This window comes from Conger conger, chromosome 2 (assembly GCF_963514075.1).
Source record: "Conger conger chromosome 2, fConCon1.1, whole genome shotgun sequence".
Taxonomy (NCBI): Eukaryota; Metazoa; Chordata; class Actinopteri; order Anguilliformes; family Congridae; genus Conger; species Conger conger.
Genome location: NC_083761.1, coordinates 50,216,473 through 50,241,691, shown reverse-complemented (window position 1 = coordinate 50,241,691; position 25,219 = coordinate 50,216,473). Strand labels below are relative to the sequence as shown.

The 25,219-nt window shown below is 43.6% G+C and overlaps 1 protein-coding gene across 1 annotated transcript in view; it reads right to left on the bottom strand.

Annotated features, from left to right (window-relative positions):
- The window catches only part of LOC133114051 (integrin alpha-M-like), an 82,037-nt gene that overhangs the window by 56,264 nt on the left and 554 nt on the right, over positions 1-25,219 (bottom strand). Inside the window, exons 2-7 of the mRNA XM_061223248.1 lie at positions 21,555-21,660; positions 20,869-20,969; positions 20,562-20,632; positions 8,129-8,249; positions 4,859-4,989; positions 563-702 (exon numbers count right to left, since the gene is read on the bottom strand). Of these exons, the coding sequence (XP_061079232.1) occupies positions 563-702; positions 4,859-4,989; positions 8,129-8,249; positions 20,562-20,632; positions 20,869-20,969; positions 21,555-21,660 (670 nt within the window). The remainder of the gene's footprint in view (positions 1-562; positions 703-4,858; positions 4,990-8,128; positions 8,250-20,561; positions 20,633-20,868; positions 20,970-21,554; positions 21,661-25,219) is intronic.

Sequence of the window (25,219 nt, the reverse complement as noted above, 5' to 3'; positions counted from 1 at the left end):
GACTCTCTGTGTCCCCTCACCACCAAATTAGCCCGGGCCTCCCCCCCAGTCCTTGGCTTTCTGATGCTCTACGAGCTGTCCAAACTGAACTGCAGGCAGCGGAGAGAAAATGGAAAAGGTCCTGTCTCCCCAGTGATAAGGCTTCCTTCCATGCCTTCCTATTATCTTTCTATTCCTCTGTCTTTCTAGCTAAATCTTCCTTCTTTCACTCTAAAATTAACGCGGCCACCTCTAATCCCCGCAAACTGTTTTCAACCTTCGCCTCTCTCCTGTCTAGTCACTATATGCAACAACGTTTTGGCTTGTGGTCTGTAGCCTAAGTATGAATTGTGTAACTAAACAAAGACACAACTTTAGTTTTAAATTACCTAGCTACAACATAACAGTTAATGTAGACTTTACACCCTAGCTTGCGATCAAACTTACATTATACTGGTGCCACAGGCTGCTGTTAATTAATTGCATGTTAATTCATATGCAATAGCTCTTATTTAAGTAGTATACAGACAGTTTTTTTCTTTGCCCTTGATGCTACTTCAAGATTTCAGAAATTTACACTTACACAACCTTGGAGATGGCTGTTGGAGTGTGGGTACCTCCTCCTAGTTGGCGAATATCATTTACCTGTTTTCTCCAATTCCAATTGAAACTATTGAAGTTAAAAACTGTTTCAAATCTGCTGGAATATTGCATGATTGAAAACTGAAAGAGAATGAAAAAAAAAGTTCAAAGCCACAGATAATGTAATAATGTGATACCCATAAGATAGACTTCTATAATCTAGTAATCACAAATTCATAATTCCTAGACATGCCCTTTCACACGGTGGCGTACCATGCAATGTGGAACAAGGTATTCAGTAACCGTACCTGAGTGTAACCCTTGGGCTACACTCAGGCTTCCATTACCTTTTATTATCAATCAAGCATATTTTTTTATTACCAGTTTTTTTATTATCAATGATAGTATTTTATTATCAATCAAAAACATTTAAATATAGGATATGTAGTGGTAGCTGCAAAAGGGGGCGTAAAGTGTTAACTTTAAAAACCGAGCAGGGGTGAGTTTCCCGATAGTCTTGAAATGCATGACACACTTCACACACAATTTCAAGACAACTCGTGAAGATGACATGAAGAGATTGTTTCAAGTGTTACTCCAAGAATAACAGCCTTCACTTCAGTTAACACACAGGCAGCGGGTGAGTTTTTCACTTGGGAAGACTACCATGGGTTTCTGAGAATTTTTTATAGAACCACTTTGAAATAAGTGAATGCTAATTACATTGAAGTAGCAGAGAATCCCGTCCCACCAGACCCCTAAACCCCAAAATTAATTCTGTTACATCCCCATTCTTTATCATCAAGCTCCCTAGGAAAGGAGATATTGGCAATCGTTCCAACTATAGGGGGATTAACCTACTCTCTGTGCCAGGAAAAGTGTTCAATAGAGTAATCTTGAAAGATGCACTCGACCCCCAGCTAAGAGACTAGCAAGCGGGATTCAGAAAAAATCAATCTTGTGTTGACGAGATTACCACCCTTCGTATTATCATTGCACAATCATTAGAGTGGAATTCCTCACTGTATGTAAACTTTGTAAAATTATGAAAAAGTGTTCGACACTGTGAACAGGGAGACCCCCTTTGGAAGCTTTTCAGACATCACAGAGTGCCCACTAAGCTGGTGAACCTAATCAAGAATAGCTATGATGGAATTACTTGCAGAGTGATACATAAAGGACAATTTACTAACCAGTTTGAGATTAGGACTGGGGTCAGATGAAAGTAGGATGCCTGTTCTTTTCTTGTTAATAATGAACCGAACTGTTGACGTGGGCATGCCCAGGGTTTTTGCAATGTTCCAGATTGATTGATTTCTGAGCCTTATGATGGCACTGCTGTCTTCCTCATGATGTCATACCCTAACAACAATCTCCAAAGGCAATTGCAAAGTCTAGAATCAAGACTAGACATTAACAGCACTCTTCTACATTCACTAAGGACACAAATACACTTGCCTAATGAAACACATATGTGAAGCCATTTCAACAAATACTTGTAGTAAATGGGGGGCCATGTACAAAAGATGCTGTCATTTCTAAATGGTTCATCTGATATGGATGAAGATACCCTCAAATGAAAGCTGACAGTCAGCACTTCAACCTGCAAAGTGCAAGAGTACACCACCATCTTTAAGGACATTCCAACCCATAGAAGTAGAAGATAAGAACTCTCCATCTTTCCTTGGTGTATCAGTATTTTCTCGGAACGCCTGGCATATAAATGATCGATCTGTGGATCCACCTCTCCCTATTTGCCACGCATCTGCCGTATCTATAACTGATATAGCTTTGAACTGAAATTTGAAAGCGCATGGACATTCTATTCGCCAATTCATGTTTTCTCAATTTCCCCGGGCTTATTCCAATCGCTTTTTTTATTTTTATTGTCCTTTATTGTCTAGGTCTATCACATCTGTGCCCTTTCGCCTTTTTTTTATTTATTGTCTCTGCCTGGTTTTGGACTCCGTGTGTTTTTTGGATTTCGTATTTGTACTTTTGCTTGTGTGGACTGCCTTCCTGTTCTTGAACTCTGCCTGTTATCTGACTACTCTTCTGCTTGCCCTTGTACCTGTCTGCTTGGATTGCGACCGTTGCCTGTTTCTTTTGGATCTGCTTTCTGTTAATAAAGCCTGCCTTGTTCTCGTCATCCCTTGACACGGATGGTTCCTCTGTCCCGGTCTCTGACAAGGTCAGGGGTACACAACGCCAGTCCTGAAGGGCCAATCTGCATGCAGGTTTTCATTCCAACCAATCACCTTAGTTTTAGTTTTCTGACAATTCTATAAACTATGCTGGTTCACTCTTGTGCTTGAGCACAAGTACAAGCTTTAGGATACACTTGCATTCTGCAGCTATAGCTGGTGCTCATACAAATGTCAGAGTCATTAACAACAGAAGTTGGCACAAAATCCTGAAACAGATTGGCCCTTGTTGTGCAACTCTGCCCTAGGCCCATCCATCAGGAGAGGCTAGAGAAAAAAAAGTGAAGAAGGGAAGTCACAGGTGTGGTAGATGTGTGCCAGATGATGCGAGGTGGATCCACAGGTTGATCATTTATACATTATGCCTTCCACATATTTCCACAAAAGTTCCTTGCACAAAGGCAAGATTGGGGCTGGGTTTGATTACACTTTAAACATTCCCTTCCCTTGCTGTCTTCCCTTGAGGGATGAATTTCCTGACTATATTTGTGATGTGCAACAATCAAACAGGTGCTCTGCAAGGGAAGACAGATAATGAACAATCACAACAGAACTGAACGGCTCTACAGGAAGTAACCTTGCAAGTATTTTATTTTTCTGTTGGATGACTTGTTCATTAATAATTCATAACAACCAGCATCATTTTTAATGCTAATAAAAACACCAGACAGTCGTGACGATTTCTTAAACCTCACTGAAAACACACAAAAAAAAAGTCTAAAGTCTGGCTAAAGTAGGCTAAAGTCTGACAAAATTCTCTGTTCTTAAACCCCCATCCTCCCATTCTTCAACATGCACTCATGGATTATTCCCAAACCACCCACTCCTACAAATATGGAACAAAAATGGATTCATGCATTGAAGATTGCATTATTGGATTTCCCTTCTTGCTGAAAGTTTACATTTGATACCCTTGGCAGGAGGGAGGAACCCCACTTGGTTGGTCCTCGATATTTCATCCTGCCATTTTTGGGATTCTCCCATTGAAGCAAGGGTAGGGAGCAGCACAAATATTGCTTTGGGAAACTCACCCCTGTATGCTACTCAATCTGTTTCCATATTAACAGTTAATATTCTGAATAATCAATACCAATGTGTAGCCTGCAACGATTAGGAAATTACCAATGGTGGCAAATCTTCCATTGGAGCATTTTCTTCTCACAACCTTACAGAATGTAATTAGATTCAGGCCAGCACTCAATTTAGTCAGAAGTATGTACTAAGCATGAGAAAGGATAAACAGAATTAAGTGTATTGAACTACTGTTCAGTGCAATGTATAAAAGCTGTTTCACACTGGTGCAAAACTGCTTTAATTCAGGCTAGCAAACAAATTTAGGAAAATCTGCTGTTTGGTGAGCATTTAAATGACAGAATCTGATTTAATATTCACATTTTATGTAATTATAAATGTGGATAGGAAAATGTGGCATGTGCTTATCTCAAAATAAACTGGTAATCATTTTGCCTATTGGTCTTTGTTCTTGAGTGAATCAATTGTTTGATTGTTAATCAGGCAAAGTAAATGGAAACAGGTTTAGAGTCATCATACATTAAATGGAAAGGTTACTGAATACCATGTTCTTCATCGCATGGTACGCCACTGCCTTCGCAGCATGAGTCAGGTAGACATAGGAAAGTGTTGAGAGAATGTGCACATTGTATGCAAATCTGTTGGGATCACCAGAAATATTGTGTGATAGTAACATCACATAGTTTTTCAAACTGAAGTTATTAGAAACAGATAAATAGGATAAATGAAAGATACTTTTATAGAATATATGTATTGATTGCTAATTATTTTTCATTATTAGATTAATGAAAGCTCAGATGTACTGTTATCCCTTGATTCGGCTCCTATCAGACCACTTCCCAACTCTTTGTTATGACCCGACTGTACTTAAGCACTCCATACACTGCAGTCTTTAGAGATATTCTAAGAACAGACTGCCCAAATGCTCTGTGTTTGTCTCTGTGTTGTGCATTGTATTCAAAGAGAAGTTGTCAGCATGTTCTTCATTCGTCCTGCATTTGATTCCACGGAGAAAGGAAAAATATCCAAACAGAACCTATGTAAACAAAGCTCATGCTTACCTTACTGTTGCGTCCAAGAAGCCCTTCAATCAATTTTGTCACAAATGTTTTCATTTTTCCAAAATCCGAAGAACCTACACTGCCTGAACCATCCATTAAAAATACTACATCTACACCCTGCACTGGGCAATCTGTAAGAAACAAAGAACACAGTAGAGTAAAGACATGTAAGTGGTTTTGAATGCTATTGTCTTGTCTCCTTTTCACCTTTCACCTGTAAAAGGTCCATACCTAACCACTCCTGATTGCAAATCCTTGTTGCAACAGTTTTTTTTAATCAAGCAAAGTGTGGTTTTGAGAATAATATTGATACAAACAGTGCAGTCCATAGATATTTGGACAGTGACACATTTTTTGTTGTTTTTACTCTATACTCCAGCAAGCAGTTGAACAGTTGAAATAAATCACTCTATGCTTATGCAAAGTTCAGACTTTCAGCTTTAATAAGAGGATTTTTATTCAGCATCTCTACCAGGCCTGTACCACTGCCCTCTTTGGTTCATTTTTGATTCGGGGGCTATTTGCTTTCACTTCAGCAAGTGAAATGCATGCTCAGTTGGCTTGTAGTCAAGTGATTGAATTGGCCAGTCAAGAACATTTTGATGCATGATGAAGTGTTCTTCAATCAGTTTTGATGGATTTGCTTGAATCCAAGCAGACAAGATGTTTCCGTATACTTCGTCATTCATCCTGCAATGACCACATTGCAGGATGATGGGGGTACTTTGATGGGGTACTTTGGTTCTTTGGCAGAACCTTTTAGCCTCCACACTTTGATCTTTCCATCACTCAGGCACAGGTTCATCTTCATATAATCTGCCTATAACACTATGTGTTTTTTAATGTGCTGTACATTTTTGCAAACTGTAACCTAGCCATTCCATTCTTGAGGCTTGCCAGGAGTTTGCATCTTGTGATGAACCTTCTGAGGTTTTGCTGGCATGGTCTTCTTGTGATGGTCTTTTTTGGCACATCTATGCCTACATCCTGAAGAGTTTTCTTGATCTGTTGAACAGTTACAAAGGTATTGGCTTTTAAATGGTTTTTCTTCACCATTTGAAGAATTTGATGTCTTCCACTACACTGGTCTTCCATGGTCTACCTGGTTGTTTGCTATTTCTGAACTCACCATTGCCACCATACCATTCTTGATTCTTAAAAATGTACCAAAGAGTTGATTTTGACACCTCATTTGTTGGCTATGTCTCTGATTTATTCATATTTTTCAGCCTAATGATGGTCTGTTTTACTGACATTGACACTTCTTTGGTCATCATGATGAGAGACAACAACAACAGACTTCAAATGCTGATTGTCATGTAACTATACCTGCCTGTTTTCTGTGTTCGTTGCCAGATTGTCTTGTGCCTTGCCTTTCTGCTTGTGTCTTGCTCTCTCACGTTTACTTCCCTTTTCCTGTTACCTGCCCACTCCTGTTCCCATTGCCTGCCTGCTTCCCTACTCACTCCTGGCTCCATCGCCCTGTTCCTCTGCCCAGCCCTTGGTCCTTGGTCCTTCTCCTTCTCCCTTCTCTCCATCTACTCTCCATTACCCTATCTGCCTGGATTCCGACCCTCGCCTAGGCCTTTACTACGGACTACTTATCCTGTGTTATTACTGTTTGCTGGCTTCTGAACCTGGACTGCCTGGTGCACTAACCTGACAGACCAGATGGCTTCCCTGACCACCCTGGCCTGAGACTCCTCCTGTCCTGTCATGCTCAAGCCGCCAGCACTGCTATAGCCCAGATGGCATCCATGTCTGGTGCTCTGGGAATTCTGGAGCCCCATCTGCCCTCACCAAAAACATAATCCGGTCTTGGCCCAGTGCTTGCTGGTATTAGTGTTGCAACCTTTGTCCTTCCCGACTGAGAGAACCAAGGTGTCTTACATCATCACCCTCCTAGTAAGACAGGCACACGCCTGGGGAACTGCCGTCTGGGAGTCAGGGAACCCGGTCACTCAGTCTTTCTAGTCCTTCACTGAGGAGATGAGGAGGGTCTTTAATCACTCCTTCATGGGCCACTCTGCTGCTTGAGGGATTCTCCGGATGTGAATGGGACAGAGCACTGTTTCTCCATTGAATACTCCATTGCATTTTGGACCTTTGGTGGCTTCATCCAGCTGGAATGGAGAAGAACTTTATGATGCATTGCATTTTTAAGTGCCTGTTCAAAGATCCCACCTGTCCATTAAAGGGTGACATGGCTCAGGCAGTAAGAGCAGTCGTCTGGCAGTTGGAGGGTTGCCAGTTCGATCCCCCACCCGGGCTGTGTCGAAGTGTCCCTGAGCAAGACACCTAACCCCCACATGCTCCTGATGAGCTGGTCGGGGCCTTGCATGGCAGCCAATCGCCGTCAGTGTCTGAGTGTGTGTATGAATGGGTGAATGGAGAAGCATCAATTGTACAGCGCTTTGGATAAAGGCGCTATATAAATGCCTGCCATTTACCATTTAAAGAGGAGGTTCTGACCGGCGATTCCAGCCTCCTCCATTTAGTCCACTATACACCACAGAATCTTTTTTCTCTCAGAATCCTTTAAATGTTTTTTGTGGGCTGTCATATGCCTTTTACTCAAGAGTGGCTTCCAGCTAGCCACTGTACCATAAAGACCTGTTTGATGGACTGCTGCTGAGATGGTTGTCCTTCTGGAACATTGGGTTCTTGTACACCTTTCTGACCAAGGCCCTTCTTGCCCGGTTACTCAGTTTGGCTGGACAGCCAACTCTAAGAAGAGTCCTGGTGGTTCTAAACTTCTTGCATTTCACAATTATTGAGGCCACTGTGCTCCTGGGAACACTCAAAACTTTAGAAATGGTTTTATAGCATTTTATATTTAACCTTTTTTTCATAAATAAAGATTTTTGCATCAATGGTCAATTTAAAATTAAATCTACAACACAATAAAGTGTGCAAAAAGTGAAGGAGTCTGAAAACTTTCTGAAGCCACTATGTATCTTAAAATTTACGGATTTTTATTGTATGCTCAATTTCATTATATAACAGAAAAGTACACTCAAAGTGTACTGTGTACTACAGAGGCTACATAGCTCCTATCTCTGATGATTTTAAATTTGTTAATTTATCTTATTTTTATCCTCATTGCTTGTTTTGTATGCATTTTCTGTTCTACGGGGACCCCAGGAAGTGTAGCTATTGCCGAGTGTAACAGCAATAGGTCTGAATAAACTAAACTAAAAAGTAACTGTAATGACTTTTTAAAAGCCATATATCACTGCATGTGAGACTATCCCCTCTGTTTCCTCTAACCTCTGAGTAATTTAGGTTGTCCAAATCCATCCATCTCTTCAAGGCGTGTATTCAGCTTGAAGCACATGCCATTGTAAGTGGTAATAGAGTCGCACTGCCTGGATATAGTGGGTCCACAAACCTGAGGGTAAAAAAGAAATACATTTTGCTTAGTTGCCTGTACTTCAGCCCTTCAACAGCGAGATGCCAATATTGCCACCTTATCAAGCATCAGTTCAGCAATCATTAACCACTTAATATCACCCCTTTTCTTAACACAAGCTTGAAAAGGACATATCCAAAATGAAATGTCTAGTATTGTTTTGAATACAGGAATAATCTCTGAAAGGTAATCCTTTAGAGTTTGTTTCCAAGAGTCAAAATTGCTCTAAGTATTACTAAATCAAAGATACACTGATATAAAATCGGGTCACAATGATGAAAATACCCTCTATTGTGGAGCCAAAGTTTCGTTATGCAGGCAAAAAAAATTCTGTGTTGTTTTATGAAAGCCTAACAAACTATACACTGTTGGAAATGTAATGTCATTAGCTAAAATGCTTCTCAGTCATTACTTCGATACCATACCACAAGCCAAGTTCAGCTGAAGTTATACTGTATTTTTTGCTCACAGATAGGGATCACGCTTTTACTTTTACAATGGGATTACCAATACTGGTCAGAGAAGTTTGTATGTGGGCTGTTCTTGTTCCAGAGAACCCATACAATACATTCCCCTCCAAAAGTATTGGAATAGCAAGGCCCATCCCTTTGTTTTTGCAATACACTGAATACATTTGGGGTTGAGATAAAAAGATGAACATGAGAGCTTTTATTTCTGGTATTTACACCTAGATGTGTTAAACTACTTCAAACCTTTGGTATCAGACCACCCAATTTTTAGGTGAGCGACATATTGGAACAGAGAGTATTTAAGTAAATAAAAGTAAATAACAATTAATATATGGTAGCATATTCCTTGATTGGGCGGCACGGATGGTGCAGTGGGTAGCACTGCTGCCTCACAGCAGGTCCTGGGTTTGAATCCCCGTCGGCCGGGGCCTCTCTGTGTGGAGTTTGCATGTTCTCCCCGTGTCTGCGTGGGTTTCCTCCGGGTACTCCGGTTTCCTCCCACAGTCCAAAGACATGCAGGTTAGGCTGATTGGAGAGTTGAAATTCCCCGTAGGTGTCATGTGGGAGGTAATACCCGCTGTTACCAGCAGAGGGCCGAGGATCATTGGTCGCACCTGTTCCTCATTGGCGTTAGGGGAATTACCTCCCGAGAAGCATATTTAAGCTCAGTACTGACTCTCCTTCAGTGCTTGTGTGTCAACTGTTCGCTCTTGCGCCAAGCCGGTAAGCACAAGGTAGACTCTATCAGTAGTTTTGGGAGTCAGGTACTGTGCTGGTGGTTGCTAACAAAAAAGAAAAGCTTAAAAAAGGTAAGGAAGGCGTTTCGCTGGTATTGTGTTCGCTGGCGCCTTCCTCTAAGGTTTTTGGTTTTGGTTTTTCTTTCTTTTGACTCGTGTGAGTCAGTGGTTGGGGGACGTTGTCCCCTGGTATGTATTTTTGGTTTGTGTTTTCTTCCCGAGCTGCGCCTCAAGGGTTTTATTTTCTCGTGCCTAGTTTTTTACGCTAGGTTGCATTTTCTTTTCGGCGGTCCCGGTCTGATACCGTCAGTGCTGTGTGTCAAGCACATTTTGGGTTTTGAGTTTCGCCCTGTTTTGGAGGGTTGTTTTATTTTCCCAGCCGCTTTTGGCTTAATTTCTGTTATCCTTCTAATTCGCCTTCGGGTTAGTTTTTGTTCCTCCCTCTGTTCTGGGAGTAGGGGTTATCGCCTAATATTGAGTGTTAGTGGCGAACACGTTTGCGTGCTCGCTTTAAAAGGGTTTCCCCTTTAGTCGCTACTAGCTCTCCGCCCAACCCCATCCTCACAGTACACACAAGCCACCTTGGAGAGACCAGCGACTAGTTTGGGAATGGAGGTGGGAGATTCCCCATTAGAAGCGGTGGTAGCTGCCCAGCAGGCTGCTCTAAATAGGCAGGAACAGGCGCTGCATGCGCTACAGGCACAGCAAGCTGCCACCACTGAGCAGCAGACCCTAGTGTTCCAACGCCAGGACGAGATCCTGGCCAGGCTAGGCAGTCAGCAGGACGTGCTGCTGGGTCTCGCCGACAGTTTTCGGCAACTAGCGAGCGAGTTTCGCTCAGCTCAGGTACAAGCATCATCCCCAGACAATCCCCCACCACCCACGCCTCCCCAACTTGCGGTTCCCTCTTACTCATTTACCACACCTATGGTCAGGGAGCCCAAGTTACAGCTGCCGCTGCGGTATGGGGGAGAGGCGGGCAAGTGTAGAGGGTTCCTCTCCCAGTGCCTGATTTTTTTTTTTTAAGCCCAGCCTTCCCGGTTCTCGACTGAGGATTCGCGGGTAGCCTTTATCCTGTCATTACTGACCGGAACCGCTCTGGCCTGGGCGGAACCGCTGATCCGAGCACAGTCGCCCCTAATGAGTGCCTCTCAGCCCCTCATGCAAGAAATGACACGGGTATTCGATCACAATGTTACGGGCAAAGAGGCCGCGGCCCGCTTAACGTGGATGAGGCAGGGAACCCAAAGTGCAGCAGAATTCTCTGTGGCGTTTCAGGCTCTGGCCGGGGAGACGGGGTGGCCTGACGAACCACTGATGACTCTGTTTACGGGTGCGCTATCAGACCCTGTTAGGGACGTCCTCGCTACCGTGGACCCCCCGGAGAATTTAGGGTCACTAATTTCCATAGCCATCCGTATTGACAACCGGATTCGGGAACGAGAAAGAGAAAAGGTGGTCCGCACGGGCGGGGTTAAGTGGTCTGTCCCGTCCCCCCTAGGTAGGGTTCTAAGAACCGAGGGGAACCAGGAGGCACACAGAGGGGAAGAGCCGATGCAACTGGGGGTTACTACTATGGCACACTCGAGGAGACAACCCTGGAGAGGAGGGCTATGTTTTCTTTGTAATCAGCCAGGGCATCAAAAGAAAAACTGCCCCGACCTAAAGAAAGCAAAAGAGCAGTCCCACTAGTGGAGCGAAAGTCACTAGTGGGACAGCTCGAGGGTATTAGCTTTCGCACCATCCTACCGATCGAACTGACATGGAAAGGGGTTGTCGTTGGGGCAGAAGCCTTTATTGATTCCGGGGCGGTGGACAATTTTATTGACAGGCAGTGGGCTAAAGAGAAGAGACTGCCGGTTCGATCTATGCCTCAGCCTCAGTCGATTACAGCGCTAGACGGGCGTCCTTTGGGGTCTGGAGTGGTACGCCAACGGACAGAGCGGGTTGTCATGCGAAGCCCGTTTGGGGGGCACTGGGAACGCATATATTTTTATTTGGTCGAGTCCCCGGCATATCCGATAGTTTTAGGGCATGTCTGGCTAGTCAAGCACCAGCCTCACATAAACTGGGGTAGCCGAAGTCACCCGGTGTCTCGGTGGGGTCCACAATGCGCAGCCCACTCAGATCGCGGGAATACCTCCACGTCTCCTCCTACTGATACTGACATAGGGTCCGAATTGGACGAGGAGGAGGCTAAGGAGTTCCTAAGTCCTGGGGTTAGGATACCGGAGGAGGAGGAGCAGGAAGGGAGCCTGGAGTGGGACCCAGTCTGTGACTGGAATCTCCCTATTGACGAGGGAGAGGGTAGTGACGTCACAGACTGGGACGCCGAGAGCCTATTGCAAACCTCTATCAGTGGGAGTGAGAACCGGATAATGGGGGCTATTGGGTTCTCGCTGCCATCAAATGTCCCGAGGGCGTATCGTGAATTGGCTGAGGCGTTTAGCAAGCAACAGGCGACCACGTTACCTCCACACCGCTCGTACGACTGTGCAATAGAGTTGCATCCGGGTACAATCCCTCCCAGGGGTGCACTCTATTCATTGTCGGTGCCGGAGAGCAGGGCCATGAAAGAGTATATTCGGGACACCCTAGCCAATGGGTTCATCAGACCGTCCTCATCACCGGCGGGGGCGGGGTTCTTTTTTGTTAAAAAAAAGGACGGGAGCCTAAGACCCTGTATCGATTACAGAGGCTTGAATGCTATCACCATAAAAAATAGGTACCCCCTTCCATTGATGAACTCTGCATTTGAGCGCCTGCAAACGGCATCAATATTCACCAAATTAGACCTCCGCAATGCGTACAATTTGGTACGCATACGGGAAGGCGACGAATGGAAAACAGCCTTCAATACACACTGGTCATTACGAATATCTGGTTATGCCGTTTGGCCTCACCAACGCCCCCGCGGTGTTCCAGGCGTTCGTCAATGATGTGCTTCGAGAGATGCTGGAGAAGTTCGTTTTCGTCTACCTGGACGATATTTTGATCTTCTCCGCCACCCTCTCAGAGCACATCCGGCACGTAAAAATAGTACTGACACGCTTATTAGAAGCTCGCCTTTTTGTTAAGGCAGAGAAGTGCGTGTTTCACACGAGTTCAGTGTCTTTCCTCGGGTTTATCGTTTCCGCCGGCAAAACCGAAATAGACCCGAGAAAGATTGCTGCCGTGAGGGATTGGCCAACCCCGGAATCGGTAAAACAGGTGCAGAGATTCCTAGGGTTCGCCAACTTTTATCGGCGGTTCATCCGCAATTTTAGCACGGTAGTCGCGCCCATCACAGCACTCACTAGAAAGAGTGCCCCGGCGCGTTTTGTTTAGACACCTCGGGCAGAGGCGGCATTCGTGGGTTTAAAAGAAAGGTTCTGTTCGGAACCCATTTTGATAACCCCTAACCCGTCCCTGCCGTTTATTGTGGAGGTTGATGCCTCCGAGCTGGGGGTGGGGGCTATTCTTTCGCAACGGTCTCCCCAAGATCAAAAGGTGCATCCCTGCGCGTTTTTCTCACGGTCACTGTCTCAGGCCGAGAGAAACTATGACGTGGGGGATCAAGAACTGCTTGCGGTCAAACTGGCCTTGGAAGAGTGGCGGCACTGGCTTGAGGGGGTGGAACATCCGTTCACTGTGTGGACAGATCATAAGAACCTGGAATACATCCAGACCGCTAAAACGCGCAACTCACGTCAGGCGCGCTGGGCGCTATTTTTTGCGCGTTTTTCATTTACTGTAACGTATCGTCCAGGATCTAAAAACATTAAGCCAGACGCTCTCTCTCAGGTTTGCGACAAAATGGACCGGGAACACAATCCGGAACCCGTTCTCTCTGGGGTTCGGATTGTAGCGTCTATCATTTGGGAGATTGAGTCAGCGGTGCGGAGAGCATTACGCCGTGACCCGGATCCTGGAGGGGGTCCGCCGCACTGCCTTTTTGTGCCCGCTGGGGTCCGGTCCCGGGTGCTACAGTGGGGCCACGCCTCACGCCTGGCGGGGCATCCCGGGGTAGGAAAAGGACGTCCACGAGTTTGTGGGCGCATGTCCAGTCTGTGCGCGCAGTAAGAGCTCCCACCGTCCCCCAGCAGGGCGGCTACGTCCGCTACCAGTCCCGAGGCGCCCCTGGAGTCACATTGTGCTGGACTTTATCACGGGGTTGCCACCATCCGAGGGGAACACGGTCATTTTATTGGTGGTGGATCGGTTTTCCAAGGCGGCCCACTTCGTGGCACTGCCCAAATTACCATCGGCAGTGGAAACCGCACGGTTGGTGGTTGACCACGTGTTCCGGTTGCACGGGCTGCCTCAAGACGTAGTATCAGATCGTGGACCCCAGTTCACCTCCCGGTTCTGGCCGGCGTTCTGTTCTCTACTGGGTGCTTCGGCTAGCCTGTCCTCTGGTTTTCACCCTGAGACCAACGGGCAGACGGAACGCACCAATCAGACCCTCGAGAACACGCTACGGTGTCTGGCGGTTGACAACCCCACTTCGTGGAGTCGTCAACTCACGTGGGCAGAAGACGCCCACAATTCGCTTCAGAATGCGTCCACAGGGCTCTCGCCTTTCGAGGTGCAGTCCGGGTATCCCCCGCCACTGTTCCCGGAATTAGAGAGAGGGGGCGAAGTGCCCTCTGCGGAGGCCTTTGTGCGGCGGTGCCAGACTACATGGAGCAAGGTGCGGGCTGCCCTCGTAAGGGCTGCTGCCAACCAAAAAAGGTGGGCCGACAGGCATCGCCAGTCGGCGCCCTGCTATAGGGTGGGGCAACGAGTGTGGTTATCTGCGCGGGATCTCCCTTTGCGGGTTGAGTGGTGTAAGCTCGCACCGCGATTCGTAGGGCCGTTCAAAATTATTTAAAAAATCAATCCCGTTACGGTGCGCCTGCGACTACCCCGTTCTATGAGGATACACCCCACATTTCACGTATCCCGCCTTAAACCAGTGTTAACTAGTGTATTGGCGCCCGCGGAGGTCCCGCCACCACCTCCACGGCTAATTAACGGGGGTCCGGTCTACACCGTGCGCCGCATCCTGGCTGAACGTCGCGTGGGCAGGGGTAAACAGTACCTCATTGACTGGGAGGGGTTTGGTCCTGAGGAACGTTGTTGGGTCCCCTCGAGGGACGTTCTGGACCCTGATCTGATCCGGGAGTTTCGCAGGCAGAGGGCAGAAGGAGCGTCTGGGGCCGCTCCTTAGCAGGGGGGTCCTGTCATGTGGGAGGTAATACCCGCTGTTACCAGCAGAGGGCCGAGGATCATTGGTCGCACCTGTTCCTCATTGGCGTTAGGGGAATTACCTCCCGGGAAGCATATTTAAGCTCAGTACTGACTCTCCTTCAGTGCTTGTGTGTCAACTGTTCGCTCTTGCGCCAAGCCGGTAAGCACAAGGTAGAGTCAGGTACTGTGCTGGTGGTTGCTAACAAAAAAGAAAAGCTTAAAAAAGGTAAGGAAGGCGTTTCGCTGGTATTGTGTTCGCTGGCGCCTTCCTCTAAGGTTTTTGGTTTTGGTTTTTCTTTCTTTTGACTCGTGTGAGTCAGTGGTTGGGGGACGTTGTCCCCTGGTATGTATTTTTGGTTTGTGTTTTCTTCCCGAGCTGCGCCTCGAGGGTTTTATTTTCTCGTGCCTAGTTTTTTACGCTAGGTTGTATTTTCTTTTCGGTGGTCCCGGTCTGATACCGTCAGTGCTGTGTGTCAAGCATATTTTGGGTTTTGAGTTTCGCCCTGTTTTGGAGGGTTGTTTTATTTTCCCAGCCGCTTTTGGCTTAATTTCTGTTATCCTTCTAATTCGCCTTCGGGTTAGTTTTTGTTCCTCCCTCTGTTCTGGGAGTAGGGGTTATCGCCTAATATTGAGTGTTAGTGGCGAACACGTTTGCGTGCTCGCTTTAAAAGGGTTTCCCCTTTAGTCGCTACTGGCTCTCCGCCCAACCCCATCCTCACAGTAGGTATGAGTGTGTGAGTGAATGGTGTGTGTGACCTGCGATGGACTGGCGACCTGTCCAGAGTGTATTCCTGCCTTTCGCCCAATGTATGCTGGAATAGGCTCCAGCTCCCCTGCGACCCTGTTTAGGATAAGCGGGGTAGGATAATGAATGAATGAATGAATGAATATTCCTTGATTGCAATAACTGCATCAAGCTTGCATCCAATTGACATCACCAAACTGTTGCATTCGGCCTGTCAACTGCGTATTTTGAATGTAAGCACTATAAACACAGGCAGAGGGTGAGTCAACATGTCAGTGAACCTTTTTCAATGATTGGAAGCGATTTACAATTGTCTTGTAACAATGCTTTAACAGGACTGGATAAAGGAGCAACAGCTGGAGGTCCACCCTACCACAGTGGTTGAGCCACACCAACTGGCTTATCCAATAATGGGAAACCTCAGCCTGGGACGATGCACACAACCGCCCTATTCTGGCAGGGATGGATGAGAGGCTGACACAGAGCTCCTGGTCCACAGCCCTCAGTCGCTCCCTGTACTTGTTTTTGATGTAAGTTAGACTCAAAAAGTTCAGTTCGCACAAATACATTGTATAGAAGGGTAGCAGAATTGCAATGCCGCTACTTGAAACTGTTGGGTTCTTTTATTTTTAATGTGCAATCTTCCCTGATCTCTCCCTGTTGCACCTGTGCCAGCAGTAGCAAGTCTTTTGAGCTTTCCAGTGCAAACTGCGTAAAAGACTCTGATGGAAAATAGTGACTAAGAAGATTTCTCACCTCGAACTCTCACTGATTACCGTAATTTGTTTTGGCTGTGGGAGGTCTACTTATACGCTTCCGAGTCATAGCTCGGCGCTATAGTGTCTTCACCGCCACTACCTGAAGTTGGTTAGACTGCTAGCTAGGGATGTGTATCGTTAGGATTTTATTGAAACCGATACCAATACCGATACTCCTTATCGGTGCCGGTATTTATCGATACCATGGCGTGTAATTTAGTGTATAAAATAAAGACGTTACAAGATGGTAAAAGATTCAATCGTTTTTTTATTACCACAAGGGGGGTAACACCAGCAACATCATTAAACAACTTACAGCACCTTCCTTTTAAGCCCTTGGCAAGTCAACATGTGCAGTGCGAGGTATGTCAAAAAAACGAGCAGGCAGCTCCATACAGCCTTAAAGGTAACTGTCAATGTGATAATGCTTCAACAGAACAGAAGCTTAACTTAAAATTACAAATGCTTCTCAGAATAGATGAAATTTAAAAAAAACCTAGGGAGATGACCAAAGCCCTTGCCTACATGTTCAACCCAACAGACACATACATGTAAACAAAACAGTGTAGGGGAGGCCCTTCTCCTGATGCATTTAGCCCTAACCGTTTTTGTTCAGGAAAAGCAACATATTTACTTTCTCTGGCAGCAGCCGAGATCGCTCTGGACAGAGTGACGTCACGCTATACTCTCATATAAAATGGCGCTGCGCATGTTTTAAAAAAGGGTAATTTAATTACTTATTATTTTTAATCCAGCTTTACTAAAACCTTTAAGGATGTATGTGTTTGGAATCAATCTTGTAAATTATTCACTTAATCTAGTATTTCACTTCCCCTTTAATGATTCATACACTCACCGTGACTTGATGAAGAAGCATTGTCGGAGTCTGCCTGCACGGAGGGCACGCTGTTGTTAGCGTCTGCCGGGTTGCTAACTTTAGATGCGTTGTTTAGGCAGTAAAACACGCCGCACTCCTGCACAGCTTTATGCTATGGGTAGACTGCAAGTGTTTCACAATGTTGCTGGTGTTACCCCCCTTTGACGCAACTACTTTCTTGCATATATGGCATTGAGGATTCATTGAGTTTGATGAAGTGAGCCCATACCTTGGAGCGCTTAGGTCTTACGGCCGACATATTGACTACTAGAGAAAACAACGGGGCGCTACGTCATAACCTGTCGACGGCGCCAGTGTCATAATTACGCGACGGTTAGGTAGACTCTTAAAAAAATACCGTAAACAGTATCGTTTGTCCAGAATCTTTAGCAGTACTCTGGTACCGACCAATTAGGAACCAGTACCAAAAAATACCGGCTCTCGGTACACATCCCTACTCCTAGCTACCTACTGTGACCAAGAACAGACAGGAACTCTGCGGTTCGTTGTCATTTCTTTCTGTTTATTGTTTTTCGCTTCCTTTGAGCTCTTCAGTGTGAGTACTAGAGGCTTTCATCAGCTTAGCTCCCTTAGTTTCCACAATAGGTTGAGGGAACTTAGGAATTTAGCTTGGTCCTTTTCTTTCTCCTTTTCTCCCTTGTTCATTACGAGTTTGCCCAGTTATTTTGGGTTGTTTTCAGTTGGCACTGCCGAGAGATTATTCTCTCTTCCTCATTCTCACAAGTTCACCCAGTTCCAGCGGGTTGTTTTCTGTTGGCGCTGCCGAGAGGTTTACTCTCTTTTTATTTTGTCCCTTTGTTATTGTTGTCTTTATTAAACCTGCTTTTAGTTTCCTGTCGTGTGGCTCATGGGTTTCCACCCAGGCTGTTCCCCTCCTTATAAGGGGACGGCCTGTAGCGTAGTGGTTAAGGTACAGGACTGGGACCTGCAAGGTCAGTGGTTCAATCCCCTGTGTAGCCACAATCAGATCCGAACAGCGGTTGGGCCCTTGAGCAAGGCCCTTAACCCTGCATTGCTCCTGGGGAGGATTGTCTCCTGCTTAGTCTAATCAACTGTACGTAGCTCTTGTTATTCCTAGTTATTCTATGTTTATCTTATGAAGCAGTATGATTATCTTATGTTATTCTATGTATCAGTATCTGTACTAATTTGCACTAACACAACACTGAAGAAGTACACTGAATTATGATATTTGCACGGTATTGTATTTTTTTATATATTCCCAGCACTGAAGTACACTGCACTGAATTGTATTATTTATGTTTCTCCTTAAAACACTGGAAGGAATGTTTTCTGTATGTCAAAGGTATAAGGGGGTCAAACAAAATGTTTTCTTGAAGTAAAGTGTTAAGTTTCTGAGATATGGTTGAGAAGGTGTCAATCGCGCTGTATGTAATGCCAATCAGAACCAAGAAAACAACTATGGCGTGACTGGAGAAGATGTAGCCGTACCCAGACAGAGGGAGAGACCAAGGCAATGAAAATTAGATATAAGAAACTGTTTTGCAAAGTGTGTGCGCTCAGATTGCTTGGCTTGTTCAGCTCTGCTCACGCTGTGTGTGTGTGTGCTTGCTGTTCTGTGCCCTACTGATGATCACTGCTTTTTTGTACTTGGATTCCATCTGATGGAATAAAGGCCTATTATTCAACACTTTACTACAAGACTCCTGACTTTATAAATTGGATTGTTATTTGTAATTGGACTGATAATTTGTTGGCCTGGGAACCCACAACACTCCGCGCTTTCAACAGTGGCTACATACTCTGTACTCTTGCTTCTAGATTTAAGTGCAGCATTTGACACAGTTGATCACCTCATCGTTCTGGATAAACTTGAAAATCTTGTAGGCCTCTGTGGACAGGTTCTCTCCTGGTTTAGATCAGACCTATCAGACCGATATAAATTTCTACATTTTAACAATGACTCATCTTATCAATCTAGGGTTAGATATGGACCACAAGGTGCTCCTCTCCTGTGGAACAAATTGTTTGCTATGTTTGGGGTGCAGACACTATCACCTTATTTACAGCTAGGCTTTAACCTTATCTGTCTGTCCTATAGTTGAGGGGCTGGGTGGCTGGGGCATGAGCAATAGAGTCTCTGGTGGACTTATCGGTCAGTGCTGTCACTGGATCATTATTGGTAGTGCTGTGTTAAGCTGAACCAGTCATGGTCTGATGGTCTCAAGCCTGCCCTCATGGCTGTGTTGGCCCCTGCCTCTGTTTCCCTTAGCTTTGCTGCCATAGCCTTATTCTGCTGGCGTTGTGCTTATTGCATGCAGGCACATCTCGTTTCCTACTCTGCTGGACAAACTACCATCCAAACCTCCTAAAAATGTTTATTTCCTCTTCTCCCTGCTCTGGGCACCTGCCCAGAGCTCTAGCCCAAGTTTCCTAAGCACCCTCTCCTGGCCCAGAGGACCAGCTGTAGCACCAAGCCTGTCCCCTTGCCTGACAGTGCCACCCATTTGTGTTCCTGCCATCACACGACATGACCGGAGTTATCTTTGTGTGGACTTAATTCATTTGGATTGGACATTTACATCTGTTTATATGTAATACCATTTTTTGCAACACACTGGTGCCAACCAGTGGCAGATGGGTTCCCCCTCTGAGTCAGGTTCTGCTCAAGGTGTCTCCCTGTTAGCCAGGGAGCTTTTCCTTGCCACTGTTGCCCTAGGTGTACTCTTGGGGGCCAGTTCTCTGTAAAGTTGCTTTGCGACAAAGCCCAATTGCCAAAAGTGCTGTGCGAATAAAAATGTATTGAATTGATATATGCAAATAGAAATTGATTGAATTGATTGATTGAAAAGTTGGGGTTCATAACCACAAACCCAAAGATATCACTGATTCTGAAAGCATGAATGAATGGTGAAAAAATCCACAATCTGTTCTCCAACCTTATTACAAATTATCGGAAAAGACTCATGGCTGTCCTCTTTGCCAGGGGTGTTTGCCCAAAGGGGTGTCAATAATTGTAGAACTGTTTTTTATTATATATTTTTTCTTTGAAAAATGGAAGACTTTGGTTGATTCCATGCTGTGTATATAGAAGAAATGTGATATAAGTGACTTCGACTGTGGAATAATTGATGGTGCCAGACAGGCTGGCATAAGTATCTCAACTGCTGATCTCCTGGGATTTTCACACACAGCAGTCCCTATACTTTACAGAGAAAGGTGCAAAAAACGAAAAACATCCAGTGAGCAGCACTTCTGTGGGCTTGTCAGCTTGTTAATGAGCAAGGTCAGAGGAGAATGGCTCAGGCTGACAAGAAGGTGACAGTAACTCAAATAACCACATGTTGCGACAGTGGTATGCAGAAGAGCATCTAAGAACACAGCATGTTGAACCTTGAAGTGGATAGGCTACAACAGGAGAAGTCCAAAAAAATGTCTAATAAATACCTAATAAAGTGGTTACTGAATGTATGTAATAGAGGTAAAATTGAATACACATGCAAAGACTTACCATTGTGTTTTGTGACTTATGGTCTTTAGACATTGACAGTCCAAGAGACATATTTATTCCATGGCTGGGAACTGTATAAAATACAAAAGCAATCATGACAAATATGCAACCATACACTATGTACAGTGCATATACAGTATACAAAAGAAAATGTTACAATGAAAAAAGAAAATGTTGCAAGAATAAAGGTGTACTGTATGTTATAGATAATGATCACCACTATAATGATGTGCTCAGTGTAGTAATGTATTACTATTGCACCAATGGCCTGTATAACTGAAAGCAACATGGCTAAGATGCTTCTCACCTCGTATTGATATTTCAGAGCATGTTGATGTCCCAACCTTACAATTGTAAACAATTCCTTTCCTGTCTTGTTTGCGGTATAAAGGAGCACTAATCAGCAAGCTAGGAGAGATTATGTTGGGAGGAAAGAAAACAATTTGTCTGTCTGGTTCAGGCATTGATACATACATACATACAGTACACACAAGATAGCTCCATCCTTTTCTTTCTTGGATTACTTATGCTGTTTTTACCATTTTGCTTTGACATTTTCACCCATCTCTTTCCATCTCCATTGCATAGTTTCACATTTAGGTTACCTTCTGTCCCTCCCACAGCCTGTGTCATTGACTTTGAGCTAACTCCCCTGATCTGTCAGCACATTACTACATTTCCCCTCCCTCCTTTCCTACTTCCTGTTTCCTAGCCACAATTTTTGCCCCTCCAGCATTCTATTCCAGGGTAGCAGCATGGTGTAAAGTTTAGCGAACCTAAAGGTTTCAAAGTAGGGCACTACCATTGTACTCTTAACCCATTAACCCTACCCATTACCCATTAACCCAAATTGCTTCCGTTATACTGTATTTTCATCTGTATAAATGGATATTAAACAAAAATGAGAAAATGTGTAAGTTGTTCTGGATAAGAGTATCAGCTAGATGTCTGTCATGCCTTCCCTACTGGCCTCTTGTTTCTCGCCACTCTCACCTCTCTGTGTTTGCCTGTATCACCCTGTACCCAAAAGCAGTGGCATCATTGCTGAAGGACTTCCAAGCAGTTGGGTCCACATTGAAAGTATATGCTGTCTGAAAAACTGAGACAGAAATATATGGAAAAGATTAGTATTATGCAAATACATGAACAGACTGACAAAGGATGAGACCGAGACAAAATGCAATGGCAAACAAAAACTAGAATCAAAAATACTTATAATAATAGTTTATCAATAAGAAATTTAATTTAAGAATTAAAACTACAATTCCTATGAAGCCAATCTCATGCAACTCAAAAAAAGCTGTTGAACAATATCCACAATGGAATAAACATTATTTAGGAAAATTATTATTTAACAGAAAATACCTGGTGGTATAGTAATAGAAAATCCATATGGTATTATATGGATATATTCCATTATAACATCTCAACCACAAAATACTATTGTCTTCTGTTCAGTTAGATGGTAGCTTTGGTGACATTTTAAAGTAAAATATAGAAATTCTGGTTGATTAGTCAGTCTCAAAATACTGAGTGGAATGATTGCATCTTCCTTTTACCTTAAAAGGACATGTATTGCAGTACAGTAAATGCGGAAATAGAAATGATTATTTTAGTTCCCCTGACTCACAATTATTTTGAATTTCTTTCGATTATGCAAGTTCTGCTTCCATAAATACACAAATAAGTGTGGACAAGCATACATGCAATACTGGAGCAGTGAAATACTACCATAATTACTGTACCGGTTGTTTAGAATAATGTATTCTGATATATACAGTGCCCTGTATGGTAAAGGTAGAGTCCTATCTGTTATTTTGCTATATAGGGGAGACCAGGGATGGTTGTCACACTTTTTATTCACTTGCGACTCATTCAATTTCAGGGTGTCATATAAGAGTCATTTCAAGTGCAACCTTATGTAATAGTATGTATACCTTTTATCTTCTTGCGTTAATATAAGAAAAAGTTAGAAACTCACAAAGACAACCTGTCACTTTGTGACAATGAGCTCTCACAAGATATTTGGGCTGGTTGTCACAAACACAGGTTTCAGTAAAAAATTAGACAACCAACACCAAAGTAAATGTGACAACCATCCCCAAGAGTGCATTGTTACTAGAATTGTATCTAGTTTGTTGTAGCCTAACGAAAGACCTATATAAATGATAGCCCTCCCTTCACAGTTTTCAATGTTGATTGTTTGAAGGTGAGTTAGTAGCATAGAAGTATAGAAGATAAACAACAATGAATTTAAATTTTACTTGACATAAAAACATTAAACCCCCCTCACTTAAATGATACGTGGCTTATTCATGAAATGACCTCCTGAACTCTGACCCCAAAACTGAACATTTTGATATCAAAATCTGTGAACAGCGCCTTCTAGGGAGCTAGATATAACAACCAGCCCTGGTCTCCCCTATTTAAGGCTCATTTTCATTAAAAAAAAAACTGATTATAAAAATATATTTCCGGATAAATTTTTTAGTTACATTTTAAACATTGGTCCCTTCTTTTAACCATAGGCTTTGTTAATGGAACATTGATAGCATGCATTCCAGGAGATTGTATACGTTGCAGCTACTGTGGAACTGCACATTTAATGACATTCGCATAGTGACACAGCCTATACAAGAAATAGGTCTAACATAAGCCTAATAATGACAGTCATTCTAATACTAATGATTCTAATGGTTTCGCCAAACCTTGTCCCTGGCATTGTTGTTGGAGTCGGTGTTACTTTTTGCTGTCCGCCTATGTGTGTTTCATGCTCTAACTTTTTCGTATCTGTCCATTATTCAGTGGGGTTCTTTCTTCAGATGAGAAGTAGGCTATACTGCTTGAGTAGCCTACAGCCCAAGCTGCACTGCTATAGGCATTTCTGCATAGCCTACGCTACCACTTTCACGGGAATGTGCACAGACCTTTGTTAACAAAGCCAATCTTCAATTTGCAAGTTTGTAACCACCTTCTTAGTAATGTTGACTCACGCCAACTTAGCTCATAATGTTCAGAACAGTGCAACTTTCATGACGAAAAAATATAGAATTAGTTCCAGATCAGCTTTGGTTTTTGTGCGTGTGTAAAATCTCATTCCTTTCAATCATTTTGGGCCACAATAATCACTAAAAACATGTCAGGATATCCTGTTGGGACTGTTGTACAAACACAAATATGGCTGTAGGCAAAAGGGCAAAAGCAATTGACTCATACCGATCAATCAATCAAAACATTAGGTCTGCCCACTGGATTTGATGGGTGTTGTTGACAGATTTCATTATTTCACAGAGCAAACAAGAGCGGGACAATTAATTAATGAAATACTGTAATGCAATTAATTAATGTTGTTTTTAATGAACTGTTTTTGTAATTAATTAATTGTCATTTTAATTTGTTAATTACACACTGTGTTGATAATCCAGGAAAATTTATGAAAACAGGTTGAGACCAAAAATCTGTTTAAGGTGTTCAAGTTTAACCCTTTCCCCTTTGCCCCACAAGAGGGAAATTTCCACCTATTTTTGTACTAGTCGTATATCTAAGTATATATAAGTGTCAATATCTCAAACTATTTGCTGCACACACATGGTTGAAGATTTTAATTAAAGAAGAGGCTTGTACCATTCAGAAAAAATTAATGTCAGAGCATGCACATACAGTGTACACAAAGGTTACACTAAAATTACAAAACGCCTTATGTTTCTATAGTTTAGCACTGAATATCTATTTCTAGTGTACACAAAGGTTACACTAAAATTACAAAACGCCTTATGTTTCTATAGTTTAGCACTGAATATCTATTTCTAAATCAAGGACCAACCAAGAACTACTTTATATTTGTGCACAAACTTGATGTCAACTAGCGGTAAAATTTTGGTAAAGATAAAAACAGGCATTCAAATTCCACGAGTTAAAACACAGTTAAGGCAGACAAAATACATCCACTAAAAGCCAATAATGAATCACCAGCTAGAATAGGTAGTACAGGCTCTGGACAGCCGTTGAGAGAAAATAATTTAGCCATCATATTAGCTACATATTCCTTTACACATAACATTCAAGGGCACTTTGAATCTGAACAGATTTTTTTGCTTCAGAATTCACCCTGCTGCCATCAAGAGTCGATAATCAAAAAAGACAAATGAGCCAGTTCTCGCTACCTCCACCAAGTTTCAATGCTGAGGAGGTGCTTTGGATCATGAGCAGTTAAACTTTCCATTTTGTCATTAACAGTGGTCCTCATCTATGACACATAACACTCTACCCATATTGTCTGACTAACATATTAACATGCTCGGAACAGTCACCATCATGCACACATCTACACTAAACTTGAAAGAACTTCCCCCTTTTGACTGAGCCTCACACTCTATTATGGGTGTGTTCTCTGCAACCCTTCTAAGACGGTATATTGATATTATAAAGAATATACACTCAGTGAGCACTTTAGTAGGTAGACCTGTACAACGAAATAAGTGTAATAAATACCTAATAAAGTGCTCAGTGAGTGTAGCTGTCACTTAGGGTGTCCTGTTAGACACACATTTCGCAACCACTCTGTTTCTATGCATTGAAAATTGCTCAACAAATTCATGTTAGAAAAAGGAAATGAAAATGCCTTGTGTAACAGGTTTAAATCTCTCAGTAGCCCTGAC